The sequence below is a fragment of the Solanum verrucosum genome, unplaced genomic scaffold, assembly GCF_900185275.1.
Source record: "Solanum verrucosum unplaced genomic scaffold, falcon-dt-bn FXZP01000073.1, whole genome shotgun sequence".
Classification (NCBI taxonomy): domain Eukaryota; kingdom Viridiplantae; phylum Streptophyta; class Magnoliopsida; order Solanales; family Solanaceae; genus Solanum; species Solanum verrucosum.
Genome location: NW_026020298.1, coordinates 1,398,878 through 1,413,737, shown reverse-complemented (window position 1 = coordinate 1,413,737; position 14,860 = coordinate 1,398,878). Strand labels below are relative to the sequence as shown.

At 36.9% G+C, this 14,860-nt stretch overlaps 2 protein-coding genes across 3 annotated transcripts; one reads left to right on the top strand and one right to left on the bottom strand.

The window, feature by feature from the left end:
• Positions 1–2,258: 2,258 nt before the first annotated feature.
• LOC125834760 (uncharacterized) lies at positions 2,259–5,976 on the bottom strand. 2 transcript variants are annotated; one of them, XM_049513909.1, is made up of 2 exons: positions 5,049–5,976; positions 2,259–2,576 (listed from the first exon to the last, which is right to left on the bottom strand). In XM_049513909.1, the coding sequence occupies exons 1-2, from the start codon at positions 5,916–5,918 to the stop codon at positions 2,445–2,447; spliced, it is 1,002 nt and encodes a 333-aa protein (XP_049369866.1). In that variant the 5' UTR covers positions 5,919–5,976; the 3' UTR covers positions 2,259–2,444. The 2 variants fall into 2 exon arrangements, with proteins under 2 accessions (XP_049369866.1, XP_049369867.1); XM_049513910.1 differs by having other exon boundaries at positions 2,259–2,573.
• A 6,979-nt stretch (positions 5,977–12,955) lies between these two features.
• On the top strand, positions 12,956–13,552 carry LOC125834798 (uncharacterized). Its single transcript, XM_049513949.1, has 2 exons — positions 12,956–13,201; positions 13,277–13,552. Exons 1-2 carry the CDS (start codon positions 12,956–12,958, stop codon positions 13,550–13,552), a joined length of 522 nt encoding a protein of 173 aa, XP_049369906.1.
• The last annotated feature ends 1,308 nt before the right edge of the window (positions 13,553–14,860 follow it).

The following is a 14,860-nucleotide window of genomic DNA, read 5'->3' as shown; positions in this document are numbered from 1 at the left end:
TGATGATCAAGTGGCAGGATTGCTTCAACTCCAAAAACAACTGAATATGGGGTTGCTTGAGTCAGTGTGTGATATGTCATCCTATATGCCCACAAAGCTTCTTACATTCTTTCACGCCAATCTCGTTTGGACTTGGAGACAACTTTCTTCAGCACTTTGCATAAAGTCTTATTGAATACTTTAGCTAGACCATTGGCGGCAACATAATGTTATAGAAGATTTGCGTTGCTTGAAGCCAAAGAGATCACAAATCTCGTTCATTCATTTGTTATCAAATGACTTGTTAGTGTCTGTTATTCTGTAGTGAGGGATGTCAAAGCGATAAATGATATTCACACGGATGAAATCTGCAACATTCTCTTTCTTCACCTTTTAAAGAGCGATAACTTTGACCCATTTCGAGAAGTAATCTGTTGCGGCCAAGATGTACAAGTGTCAACCAAAAGATTTAGGTTATGGTTTAACAACATTCAATCCCCAAGTGTCGAATGGCCAAGATTTGATAGTTAGGTATAATACTCCAGGCAGCTGATGTATGAAATTTACATGAAATTGACAAGCCTTACCCTTTCGTGCCTAGTCTAAGCAATCTTTCTCCATGGTAAGTGGAGTTTGGATTCAGCATGATGTGATCCACATACTCTTGAATGTGCAGAGTTTAGAAAGCTTCTACTATTCCCAAACACTTGAAGAGTACTCTCTCAAATGATCTTCTATATAAGGTGTCCTTGTAGTAAAGGAAACGGGGTGCATAATGACGAATATCAGTCCTTCTCCTTGGATTTTTTGGAAGTAGCCTATAACACAGATAGTCGATAATGAGTTGTTTCCAATCTTTCTTTGCGGCTTCAGAAACAACGACGAGATGCTCAAGCTCATTTTCTGTTTATTGGTCCTCAATTGGTAGAGGTACTACCTATTTTTTGCAGATAGTAACTTGTGCCCGATCAGGAAGAGTTAGCGTTGTAGCTAGGGCAACTAACACATAACTTTCTTGTTTTCCATTCTAGGCACATGTTTGAGGGTTACATCTCCAAGCCATTCTATTAACTTTTGAGCATAACCATGATAAGGGAGTAATTCGGGCTTCTTCACCATAACTTGTAACACCTCAAATTTTGAAAAGGGAAAAGATTACATGAATTTTTGACTACTGGTTTAGGTCTACGGGACCAATCTATGGTTCGTAGATCAGTTTCGTAGAAAGGGGGGACATTTTTTCAAAAATCAAGTTCCGGTACCTCTTCCTACGGTTAACCAAGACGGTCCATCAAATGGTCTACGAGTCGTAGATAGGTCTTGTAGGTAGGTCCTAGGCTTAGTGATATTTTGAGGTCCAAGTTGAGATCTACTGTTAGGGTCTACGGACCGCAGAAGGTTTCCATCGAAAGTTGGGTGATTTTAAGGTCTCAGTACTTGGTCTACGGTCGACCAATATAGATCGTAGAAAGTTCTACGATTCGTAGGTCACACCCCTAGACTAGTTTGACAGTTATTTATGTAAGGGCTTTTGAGTTTTTTCCTAATTGTTTTAAGTCTATCCCATGTCGTTTTGGCTTCAACACTAAGACCTACGTAAAGCTTTTAAGTCTTACCAACATGAGTTGTGGTGTATTGGTGGGAGTGCTTCACCCTTAACCAGAGGTCTTGGGTTCGAGCCCTAGGTATGGAGAAAATCTTGTTGGGAGCGCCACCCTCGAATGAGCCCTGCAGAGCACGATCCGAATTTAATCGGAGCTCCAATGTGGGCTCCGAACACCGGGTGGAAAACCAAAAAAAAAAGAAACACAAAAAAGCTTTTAAGTCTTGAATCTACCCACTTTGAACCTATTCTCCTATTTCCCCAAAACTTAACCAAATTCACTCTCCTAATTCCCTCTCATCAATTCACCATTCATCTTGGGCTTTGAGTAGCAGGGTATGTGGGTATTCACTCATGGAGTCCATTCCTCCATGGGGTCCCCAAGGTTTTCAATTCCTCAATCTCAAATTCAATTGGTCAAATACGATTGCCTTTTAGCCACACTTCTACTATAGTAGAAAGTAGAAAGAAACAAAGAATGTACAACTCTGTTTACGACTTTCCTGCACAACTTAATCAGACAAACATCGTTGTTCACCAGTCCATCAAAAGTTGGAGGGATGTCAAGCAAGAACATATCCCACCTTGAATTACTAATTACTAATGGTAGGAAAACAGAAAGCGTTCAAAGTTTTTTAATGAAAAAACTATTAAGAAGACCTAATAACAAGGAAACTTATGGGAAACAGATGAAAGAGTTTATACATAGCTTTATACTTCAGACTGTTCAGGAATATACTGAGAACGTAATCCACAGAACACACAAATTAGCAAAGCAAAAACACAGCCACATATCAAATGGACACCATGCTTCTTCCACTATACATAACATTCATATTTTGCTTTACAAACATTACACTCCCTATCTCAAACTCACGACAGGCCATGGTGAAACTCCAGTTGCTGGCAGCTGAGGCCGAATCACAGGAACCCGCTTCACAACAGAAAATGCTTCATTAAGACGTGCAGCACGACTCATGAATTGAGACACCTTCTGCACACAATGAAGAAAATTAATTAAAACAGACATATTTGACTGCGAGAAGAAGTAGGCCCAAGGCAAAGAATCGGATTCATAGACAATGACAATGTTTCAGAGGTTTCAAGTCTACAATATTTGTACTGTCACTACTTTTCTTTCCTCAATAGTTTCACAGTAGCACTCTATTCTTGCACTTCTTTCAAACTATATTCTGAAAAAATGATTTTCTTGAGCCAAGGGTCTTCCGGAAACAACTTCTCTACCCCAACAAAGATAGAGGTAAGATTTGTTTACATCACCCCACCCTTGTCAGACCCAACTTATATGGGACTATACTGGGCATGTCAGTTTATGTCAATTGTAGTAATTCAAGCAAGGAAAAGTGAAATATAGAAATGACAAAAGGACAAAAATTGAGAACATAAGAGTAATAAATTTAGAAGGGCAAGGTTAGTTTATCTTGGCTTACGGTTGAAGTTACTCCAATACAGACTAAAAAATAAATTGACACTGGCACGAAGGTGATTCAAACACAAACCTCACATAGATAATGAACCCTCTGGATCGCCTGAACAAGGGACATGCTTATGCCAAGCAGATTCAAAACATTATTTCTATATGTATTGTCTTTGTTTTAATTATATGATTTACTCATCTACAAAATATAATTTTTCAACGAAGCCCCTTCACACCATGTGGGTGCCCCTTCTGATTTGATAGATGAAGGTGGTTAAATCACATGCTAACATTGTACATATTTCTAACACCATCTTGGTATTTATTGATGAAATTTATGGATTTAGAAAAAGAAATTTTTTATGATTGAGACATTCTAGAATCTAGCTACAGGGATATTGATAAACAACATTTCTATGGTCTTCATTATCTGATATCACTGTAAATCAAGCCTTATCTTTTTAAAACTATTAATTTTGGCAGTAGCATGCGCATCCATGGGGAAATATTTTTGCACTTTACTCTCTTGTTGAAACAACTGCTTCAAAAGAATCACCAATTTTGGTATTATCCAATCATGTGACCATTACATGCTCTGAGAAGTAATTACAAGCGATATCAGGCTGAGCTAGAATAAACAAGTTATGTTGCAACAACGCATTTTAAGCTGGCATTCACTTGTGAAAGAAGAAACAGAAATCCTGATTAACCGAAATTGATACAAAGTAACAAAAGTCTGAGGGTTTTATCAGCCATTATACTATTGCTCTATAAAATCAACACTTCATCAGGAGCCAGATGTGATGCATAACTAGCCATATCCTATACCTTCAAGATGCATATCACACTGGAACCAATATCCTAGATACAATTTGAACATGATGCAAGTGACAACCGAAAAAATCAAGAAAATGCCAAAGTCTGACACCCTCTCTTCAGATCACCATAATACATAGCTAACTTAAAATATCACTCTTTTTGAACCACAATGCGTAGCTAGCTAAAAAAAAAGTTCTCAATTAGGAAAAAAACAATGAAAATCTAAGTATAAGACATCCAATCAGAAAGATTTGGGGGGTTGAAGAAAATATCATGGAAGTATGTTAGTATTTGAACTTAAACCTTGATGAAGATGAAATTAAAACCCAAACTGATAAAGACAAAAACTAATTATGGTTTCCTCTGACTCTGTCTTGCATATAGACAAGGCAATCTGCTGTACAATATTGTTGTATTCACGAGTAGTTGAATAAAAGAAAATGACCTTACAAAGATCTCTTTTATTTTATTTACCGATCTCCTGTGAAGAGGGTCATATAACTAGAATACCATAAAACCGATCTTCTATACTCACTAAACTGCTAAAGAGTCATGACCTCTTGGGTTCCAGTTAGGAGTTTTAAACTCTCCCTCTTCTACATTACCATCAAAATAGCCCAGCACTTATATACAAAAACTGTCTATGTATTTTTGTCAAAAGCATAAAACATTTCATTTATTTATTAGGATAAAGAGGATGAAGCAGCATCCAATCTAAACCCACATTGAAGCTGCTTAAGGTCAGAGGCATATCCAGGAGGGGGTCACCGGGTTCATGTGAACCCATGCTCCCCTCCTGATATAGTAGTGTTATATTTTTTTTAAAAAATAATTTAAATATAGATATGTAAACCCACACTTGAAGTATCATAATGTGCAATTATAATTGGGTGCACCTCTCTAAGTGAGGTTAGAAATTTGAATATTTTATTTATCATGTTTTATTTTCCTTTTTAAAATTGGTATAATACCTCTCTAAGTGGTTTGGATAGGTAAAAATAATTTTGGTCCTATAGTTTTAAAATTTTAATTATTTTTAGTGATAAGAACCTAAATGTTAAACCGATCAAATTTATATCTTAGATCCACTTTTTGTAATAGTGCACCTATCATCTCAAAATCCTGAATACGTCTCTGCTTAAGGTTAGCCGTTAGCACCTATAGCAAGGAAAAAAGAATGGAACTAACATAACGGTATTGAAATCTAACCTTATCATCGACGGTAACTTTGAGCTCCAAGCCCCTGGTCTTCTTCTTCATCTTATACAATCTACGACCTAATATCACAAACCCCATCACAGCAGCAGCTACGGAGAAGGCCCACATAGGCCTAACTCTGAACACACAATACTTCAGAAGCTCCAATGGCACCTTCCACCACACCACACTACTCTTCTGATCTCCTGCTTTACTAACTTCTACTCCAACAATTTCATCCCTCTTTTCACCTTCAACCGTCTCATTTTCCTCCTTTTCTTCTACACAAGACTCTGACATCTCTTCAACATCCCCAAACTTGACACCACCATATCCAACTCCATCAGAATCAGGCCAAAATTCCTTCCGAGTCTCACTACCTATATCATCAATTTCTTCAAAATCCACTTCCATTTTTGAGTTTTGCACCACACCCACATCGGCTTTACCCTCATTCTCCATCTCTTCGATTTCACCAAATCCCATTCGTAATTTTGAATTTTCCACAACACCCACCTCGGTTATACCCTTAAGTTCCCTTAATTTCACTTCATTTTCACCACCCATCTCATCAATTCCTCCAAGAGCCAGTTGTCCTTTCGGGTTTTCTAGCATACCCACATCAATTACCCCCTCAAATTGATGATCATCAGACCAGAATTCACCCGAATTATCTGATTCCTCAGAGCCCTTTTCAACACCATAAGCATGAAAAGGAGTAGCCATGGAGAAGTAATTGGTTTGAATAAGAGGCTCTGTTTCATGGCCAATTTCGACGAAAGTATCGTGGTTTTTGGCTGAGTTGAGATCGAGCTCGGAATCCGAAGGTGAGTTTGGGTGGAGCAGCTCCCAGTCTTGAAGCTCCGTGGATTCAATATCCATGGTTGTTGATCAAAGGGTGAAGGAAACCCTAAAACAGATATTAGGAGGAAGAGAGGGTGGGGGGGGGGGGGTTGAATGGCTTCAACTACCTTCTGGATTGGTGGGTTACCCACAACATGCAGTTGAGATTATTTTCACCTCCTAAAATAATTTATATAATCTACTAGGAGTAAATTTTTATGTTACCTAAGACCACAAATTGGACACATCATTAGTTAATCATATATATAAACTCTTACATCATTTTACCCTGAATTAATGGCTATTCTTTCTTTGGACACGGAAAATATTTTAATTATTGTGATTTATGGTATTATTTATATGATTATTTTTAAATAATATATGTTATTTTAATTGTATCAAACTATCAATTTATGTGGTATTAGTAGGATTTTGAGAGTCCATCAAATTTTTTATGTGGCTTTTAAAAAATTTAAGTTGAGACTTTTTGTACTTTTACGTTATTTTCAAATAGTATAAGATTATTTCTCTCCCCAATTTATGTTATGTTATTAAAATGATGTAAAAAGTATTATAAGTAACAATAATTATCAACTTAAAAATTTAAAAGGCATATACAAATATTAAATAGGGCTCGAAATATTAGTGTCATATTAATTGAATAGAGAGAATAACATATATTGTTTAAATTTATGTAAAAAGTGTTATAAATTAAAATAATTAAAATCTTAAAATATTTAAAAGACATATAAAATTTTGATATCCTTTCCAAATTTTATATCTGCAACATAGATTGGAACAAAGTAAGTAGCATGTATTATTTTTTAAGATGATATAAAAAGTACTATAAGTCACAATAATTAATAACTTTAAAATCTATAAGACATGATAAATTATATGTGTCACATAAATTGGCACAACCAGAGTAACATATACTATTGAAAGTTACATAAAAAATATTATAAATTATAATAATTAGTAACTTTAAATATCAAAAAGTCATATAAAAAATTGATTCACTCTTCAAATTTTGTGTGACACATAAATTGAAAAAATAACATATGTTGGGGCGGGTACAAAGACTCTTGTACCTAGTATATATATATATATATATATATATATATATATATATGTGAATTAGATAGAATTATAATGATCATAACAAACTATTTAGATAAATATTATTCAAAAGAAGCTTCAAAATTTCAGTTAGTTCCCCCCCTTTGTCTATAAAAAAATTAGTGAAGAATTAATTATTGTTCACTCAGAAATTCATCATTATATTTGGTGAACATCCTATTGAAAGAAGTCTCAATCAATCTTTTATAGAATTCTTTAGCACGTGATCACATGTAACACCTCGGATTCGAGAAAGGGCAAATTGGCAGTTTTCAAATTTTTTTGGTGCCATCCGACCGAGGCCAACAACGACCTGTGGACTGAACCATGGACCGTAGGTCTGGTCCGTGGATTGGCCAGCCAAAGTTGCTCAGGAGATCACGAACCACGGCCTGGACCAACAGACCATCGTTGGGTCCACGGTCCATGGATGAGGCCTGTGTATCATGGCCTCAAATTTCAGTTTCTGAAGCTAACGACGGACATGCAGGATGGACCATCAGTCAGACCACGGTCCGTCGGTAAAAGTCGTAGGTCGAAGGTTGACAATTATTCTTCAGGCATTTAGGTCTTTTCCTAATTATTTTATCCTAATACTATGTTGTTTTACCCTTCTCTAAGACCCCCATATAAGTGTTTTAATCCTCAAAATTTCCCCAATTGAAATCATTCTCTCAAATTTCTAAAAGAAGAACAAGTCTCCTTTCCAAAATATTTCTCTTTCTAGAAAGCTTGAAGAAGAAGGATTCAACCTAGGGTTTCAAGTCAAGTCTTCATTCCTCCATTGAAGATAAGCAATTGGCTTTGAGGTATGATAGTTTTCTTCCATGGATTCCTTCCATTCATGGATTTCACAAATTCTCCTATTTTAAAAGTTAGAAATCCCCAATTGAGTTGGGGTTTTCTTCAATTGCCATGGGTTCTCTTCAATGTTGATTTAAATGGTTGAATTATGATCTTTTATGCATGAATTGATGAAATACTATGATTTTATGATGATTCCCCATGAACCCATGTAAATCCCATGTTTTCCAATTATGATGATATGATGTGGATTTTGAATTATGAAAGAGAAGATTATGAAAAATAAGCATGTTCTTATGAGATTTACATAAATTTTTTAAGAATGCTTTGAGAGTGAAGTATCAATGATGATGATTGTTGTGGTGTTGTTGAAATGATTTCTCATAAACACATTAAAGCATAATTTGTGAAAAGACATTCTCACATAAAGGATTCTTAGGGTTGAAAGATTTCTCAACTAAACTATGAATTTCGGTCTACTCGAGGTTTAAAACAAGGAGACCCGCTCTCCCCCACCTTGTTCATTATTGTTGCAAAAGTGTTGTCCAGAAATTTAAATCATCTACATGAGCTAGATAATTTTAAAGGTTTTGGGATGCCAAAATGGAGTCCTAAAACTAACCATCTAGCTTATGCAAACGACACTATTTTGTTTGGTTCAGGGGACAGAGGACCAATTATCCAAATGATGAAGGTATTGAGAGGATATGACAGGAAACACAGAAGATACTATGTAGGGCTCATCAAGAAGATTGCTGCAAGAATTTATTCATGGCAAAATAGATTTATAACTTTTGGGGGAAAGTTTATATTGATAAATCATGTGTTACAGTCTATGCCTATATACACGCTATCAACTATGAACCCCCTAAAGGTGTGATTGATCAAATTCATCAAATGTTTGCAAAGTTCTTTTGGGGCAATCAAGCAGGAGTCAAGGGCAAACACTGGATGAATTGGTTGGAAAAAGGGAAGGAGGCTTAGGATTAAGATAATTGCATGATGTTTCCAATGCTATGTTTGCGAAGCTCTGGTGGATTTTTAGAACTTCAACATCTCTCTGGAGTTCTTTTACGTAGAATAAATATTGTAAAAAATATCATCCAATCATAGCACAAAATAAGGGGCGTCACAGATTTGGAAAAAAATTATGAGAGTCAAGGAGGAGGTTGAGCACGAGATCTAGTGGCAACAAAAAGAGGGAAGTGCCAACTTCTAGATAGATAATTGGACTAAACAGAGCGCTCTATATTATACAGAAATACAAGGAGTAGAGGAGGAAATAGAGGTCAAGGAGATAATACTTAATGGGCAGTGTAACACACAAAGATTACAACAACTCATTTCACAGGAAATGGTGAATCATATTGTGGATAACATTAGTCCGACATTGAACAAGAAGGAGAAGGACAAGCCGTGGTGGATGGGAAATTTGCAAGGAGAATTTAATGTTAAATCAACATATCAGCTAGTGAGGAGGAAAAATGAAGAAATGGAATGGCGAGATAACATATGGGTAAAAGGGCTTCCTTTTAAAATTGCATTCTTCCTATGGAGGGTCTGGAGAAAGCAAATACCCATAGATGATATTCTCAAGACAATGAGAGTGAACATGGTGTCCAATTTCTATTGTTGTGACGAAGGAAGGGAGGAAACAATACAACACATTTTTCTAACTGCTCCTGTAGCCCAACGACTATGGAAGCATTTTGCTACATGTGCAGGTATAAGCATTGAAGGATTGCATTTGCAACAACTAATCACAACCTGGTGTGAGTGGCCAGGTCAACATAAGTTGAGGCAAATTTACAAGACAGTACCAACAATCATCACGTGGGAACTATGGAAGAGAAGAAACAGTAGAAGGCATGGCAAAGAACTGGCATACAATAAAATGGCGGGGGCAGTGTCAATTGACAATAAAATTGCTACTCAAGGAGAACTACCCATGGATAAGGAGAACTAAGCTAGAGTGGCAGGATATCATACACACATTAAATACATAAGCCAACCTTGTATTATTTAATGGTACACTTAGAGCCTCCAGATGGCGAATGGGTCAAATGCAACACTGATAGAGCCTGCAGAGGTAACCCGGGACACAACTCATATGGATTCAGTATAAGGGATATCATATGTGACCTATTGTATGCAAGCACAACATATTGGGATAGCCACAAATATGGATGTTGAAGTAATGAGAGTATGGAGGGTGATGCTATATTATAAAACACAAAGCTTTGAGAAGATCATCCTAGAAATAGATTTTGACGTTAAAGAACATATTAACCAGGCAGTGGAAAATCCCGTGGGAGTATGCAGAAAATATTGAAGAGATACAAAAGATCATAACAAGGAAACAAGTTCACATCAAGCATATATTCAGATAGGCAAACTCCTTGGCGGACTATCTAGAAAATCAAGCGATGGAGCAAGCAGAGACAATACAAGCACATAACTTTCATGATCTATCTAGCAGAGGTAGGAAAATTATGAATGTAGACAAGCAGCAACTACTAGCATTGCGAATCAAGACTAGAAGGATAGTACAAACATGCTAATAAAGAATATGCAGAAAGAAGATCACATCTTTCATATATACATATTAAAGTTTAGATTGCAAGAAAGCTTCCTAGCCGTAACTAAGCCTCCTAGCCTATACTTTTCCAGCTTACAAAAAAGGACTAGTAAAAAGGGGAATGCCAAACCGATTCAGCATTAACAGAGAAAACTCACCTCAAGAGTGATATACCTCAAGCTTTAGAAGGATTACTATGGTTCATCCTAACAAAAGTTCACCAAGAACCAGAAACACCTCCATTGGATTCACATCTACACAAAAAGTAAAGTTAGAAATAAATCAGAAAGTGGACACTAGAAGACAAGGGGGAGTACCTTGGCGAGCTGATATTACTCTGCCGTTCCAAGGATGGAGAACATTGATCACCCAAAGAAGGAGAAAGAGCAAAGAATCTGAGAAAGGACATGGAAAATAGAAGCTGAGGATTTTTTGAAAGCAAGAAGAAGAGAGAGTGCTTTAGGAAACCTTTTTTTAGGGAATGGAAAGAACTAAGTCATCTACTTAAACTTTCTGATTTATTAGGCTTTTTTAGCAATTGGGCTGAAAGAGGGATTTTAGGAGACTTGTTCTTTTTGTATTTTGGTTGATGATTGATCAATAAAAAGGACCACTAGCCCACAAATTAATTTTAAAAAAAAGATTTTAGGAGCTATTCTAATAAGACCTAGCTTGGATTGGTTACTTAATTGTACCTTTCCATGGATGATGCATTGGCTAGATTGGATTGGTCATTGAATGATGCCTTTCCATAAATGACATATGACTTAGCTTGGATTGACAAGATGGCATGCCCTTCCATGGATAATAAGAATAATTTAAGAAAATGACTATTCCGTGGAATTTATGCTTAGCACCGATAGGATATTGAGATGGAAGCTCTCCCATTAGTAGAGGCCGGGTTTCTAGAAGCAATTTCTTTATCCCTTACCTATGTGCCCCCATAGGATGATTGTCTAGATAGACATTAGCTAGTGGATCCACAATAGCTAGAAGTTCATGGTCCTTCCATGGCAAGTAGGACACCCTTTTTCGGTGTGGCGTAGACACCAGATTCCATGTTGATAGCTCACATGGTCTTATACGTCCGTTAAGGCTACTTCCCATAAATAAGAAAAGTTTTATGGTGAACCAGGTTACTTCAAGGAAGTATCGTAAGTGTATTTTAAGATGATGTTCATTCGCATTGATCATGTTTTATGACTTATGGTTTCTAACTCTCAAAATGCGTGTTTTAGCTTGATCATTGCTTACTCATGAAAATGTCCCTTCTTAGCATGTTTTAGATGTTTATATACATGGCTATCACACTTGGTACATATTTTGTACTAACACATACTCTTGCCTACATTTCCCCAAATGTAGGATCCAATTGTCAGGGTTCTTAGTTTCGTGTCTAGAGGTTGATTTGTGAGATTTCCGAGCTTTGGTGAGTCCTCATGCTTCGACGAAGAATTATCATTGATTTCAGTTTCTTTCTTGTTTTCAGTTTTGGACGTGATGTATGGGCTAGGTCCAATTTCATTTTATCGTACTAGATGCCTAATGAGATAAGTGTTTAGACTTCAGCTTTACTTTTATAAAACTCTTGGACTTGAAATGTTGTATTTATCTCTTTTGTTCTATTTCTTGTGTTATGAATGCTAAGTGGCTTGTATTGTGCCTCTCGGGGTCCTGTACGCCATGTTACATGTAGGGTGTACCCCTGGGTCGTGACAAACTTGGTATCAGAGCACAAGGTTTAGAATCGTCCTAGGATGTTTCATAAACCACATCGAGTAGAGTCTTGTTCATGAGTGTGAAGCGCGCCACATTTATGAATGAGAGGCTACAAGATGATTAGGAAACTCCGCTTCTTTCATTACTCTAAAGTCGTGCGATAGAGTTTAACTCTATAAGGTCTCTCTCCTAATCATTACCCGATGTTATACATTACATGGCTACTTGAAAAGCTTACACTAGAAGGAATGTGAAGGAAAATATGGAACAAGAATCTTCTGCTCAAGCTCCGGTTGACCCTTTGACCAGGCAAGTGACTAATGCGGAGTTTAGGGATGCTTTTCAAGTATTGGCTCAAACCATGACAGCCCAAGCCAATAGGGAGGTTGTGTTTCCCGTGAACCCAAATGTGGGTATGATAACATCTAGAGTGAGGGACTTGACTAGAATGAATCCTTGGGAGTTTCATGGTTCTAAGGTTAATGAAGATCTTCAAGAGTTCATTGATGAGGTTTACAAGGTATTGATGATTATGGGAGTGACACTGGTGAAAAAGACGGAGTTAGCTGCTTATCAACTTAAGGTTGTTGCTCAACCTTGGTTCAACCAATGGAAAGCAGGGAGATCGGAAGATGCAGATCCTCTAGATTGGGAAATGTTCAAAGTTGCTTTCCTTGATAGGTTCTTTCCCCTTGAGATGAGGGAGACAAAGGTGCTTGAATTCATCAACCCTCATCAAGGAAGTATGAGTGTGAAAGAGTATGGTTTGAAGTTCACATAATTGTCTAAGTATGCCTCTTATTTGATTGCTGATTCTAGGGCATAAATGAGTAAGTTTGTTTCGGGTATGTCTGAAATGGTGGTTAAGGAGTGTCACACCGCTATGCTTATCCATGATATGGATATTTCTCGTCTCATGGTTCATGCTCAACATATTGAAGAGGAGAAGGTTAAGAAAAGGTCTAGGGAGGCTAAGAGAGCTAAGATTGGTGATGGTTATTTCTCACATTTAAGGTCCGATGGACATGGTTGTTCTAGGTTCCGACAAAGGTTTTTCGGTCAAGGTTCCTCTAATGCTCCTTCAAAGTTCAACAAAAATAGGGTGTCTAACCCTAAGCCTCAAGGAGGAAATGGTAGTGGGTCCTTGTTGCCTAATTGTGCTAAGTGTGGAATGAAGAATGAGGGTAAGTGCTTAGCCGACACGGATGGTTGCTTCGGTTGTGGTAAAAGTGGCCATAAGATAAGGGATTGCCCGATGCTTACCGCTGAAGAAACAGAGGGTAAGCAAGCTCCTCCTAGTGGTTTGGGTTCCAATGCTCCCAAGCAAAACCGAATCTATGCACTTCAAACTCAAGATGAACAAGAGGGTTCTTTCGATGTAGTTAACAGTATGTTGAAAGTCTTCGAACTTGATGTTTATGCTTTAATTGATCTCCGCCATATGTGGCTATGAGGTTTGATATTTTTTCGGATGTGTTGTTATATCCCTTTTCTGTCTTTACCCCTGTTGGTGATTCTATTATGGCTAAGAGGGTTTATAGAAAATGTCTTGTTTCCTTCTCCCATAGAGTTACTCTTGTTGATTTGGTAGAGATTGATATGCTAGATTTTGATGTTATTCTTGGTATGGATTGACTGCATTCATGTTATGCTTCTATTGATTGTAGAACCAGTGTAGTCAAGTTTCAGTTTCCAAATGTGCCCGTCCTAGAGTGGAAATAGGGGAAATTCTATGCCTAAAGGTCAGTTTGTCTCTTGTCTTTAAGCTAGAAAGATGATTGTTAAGGGTTGCATTCACCATCTAGTTAGGGTGAGGGATGTAGATTCCTAAACTCCTACTCTTGAGTCGGTCCTTGTTGTGAATGAGTTTCCAGAATTATTCCCAGATGATTTACCTGGTATTCCTCCTAAAAGGGAAATAGACTTCGATATTGACATTCTCCCAGATACGCAACCTATTTCTATTCCTCCTTATAGAATGGATCCAACAGAACTTAAGGAGTTGAAAGAGCAATTGAAAGATTTGTTGGATTGGCTAGCCAAAGTTGCTCAGGAGATCACGAACCACGACCTGGATCAACGGACCGTCGTTGGGTCCACGGTCCGTGAAGGAGGTTCGTGGATCATGGCCTCAAATTTAGTTTCTGAAGCTGACGACGGATGACGGTCATTTATGGATCATAGTCGCCCGCCGGCAACGGACATTTTCAAATTTTCTACCAGGATCGTATAAGCTGACACCACTTTGAAGGAAACTATTTTTTTTAAACACAGATGTTCTTGAATCTTAAATTCAAGTCCTCTCTATTATGTATATTTTATGTATTTTTTATATATTGAATTAACTAGCAACATCCATATTTATAAAAGCAAGAAATCAAATTAAACTAAAACTAGAAAATGTATTCCTATATAAACTAGGACAAACAAATCCTAACTAGACAAAATTAAATAAATACCAAAAATAACAAATTCTATACAACTTAGGATTCCTACCCGAACTTTGAATTATTATTCCAACATATATTCTTTTCTTTTAACACGTAATCTTCTCTATTATATTTGAATTTTCTTCCGAAAAAAAAATCGCAGTCTTATTTTATATGTTTGTTATTCTTTTAAGGGAAAATTATATAAAATAGCAAACTATTAATTCAAATTAAATGTTATAACCACAGTTTGATTTAATTGTAACCCGTAGCAAACTGTTGTTATTTCGCCACTCTCCCTGAATTTCTCGCTCGCCACTCTCGTTTCTCGC

Coding starts and splice junctions, on each gene's coding strand:
- LOC125834760 (XM_049513909.1), bottom strand. CDS start 5,918: ATGGATATTGAATCCACGGAGCTTCAAGACTGGGAGCTGCTCCACCCA. Junction 2,577..5,048: donor AAGTTACCGTCGATGATAAG/GTTAGATTTCAA, acceptor CATTGTGTGCAG/AAGGTGTCTCAATTCATGAG.
- LOC125834798 (XM_049513949.1), top strand. CDS start 12,956: ATGGTGGTTAAGGAGTGTCACACCGCTATGCTTATCCATGATATGGAT. Junction 13,202..13,276: donor CAAAGTTCAACAAAAATAGG/GTGTCTAACCCT, acceptor TGTGGAATGAAG/AATGAGGGTAAGTGCTTAGC.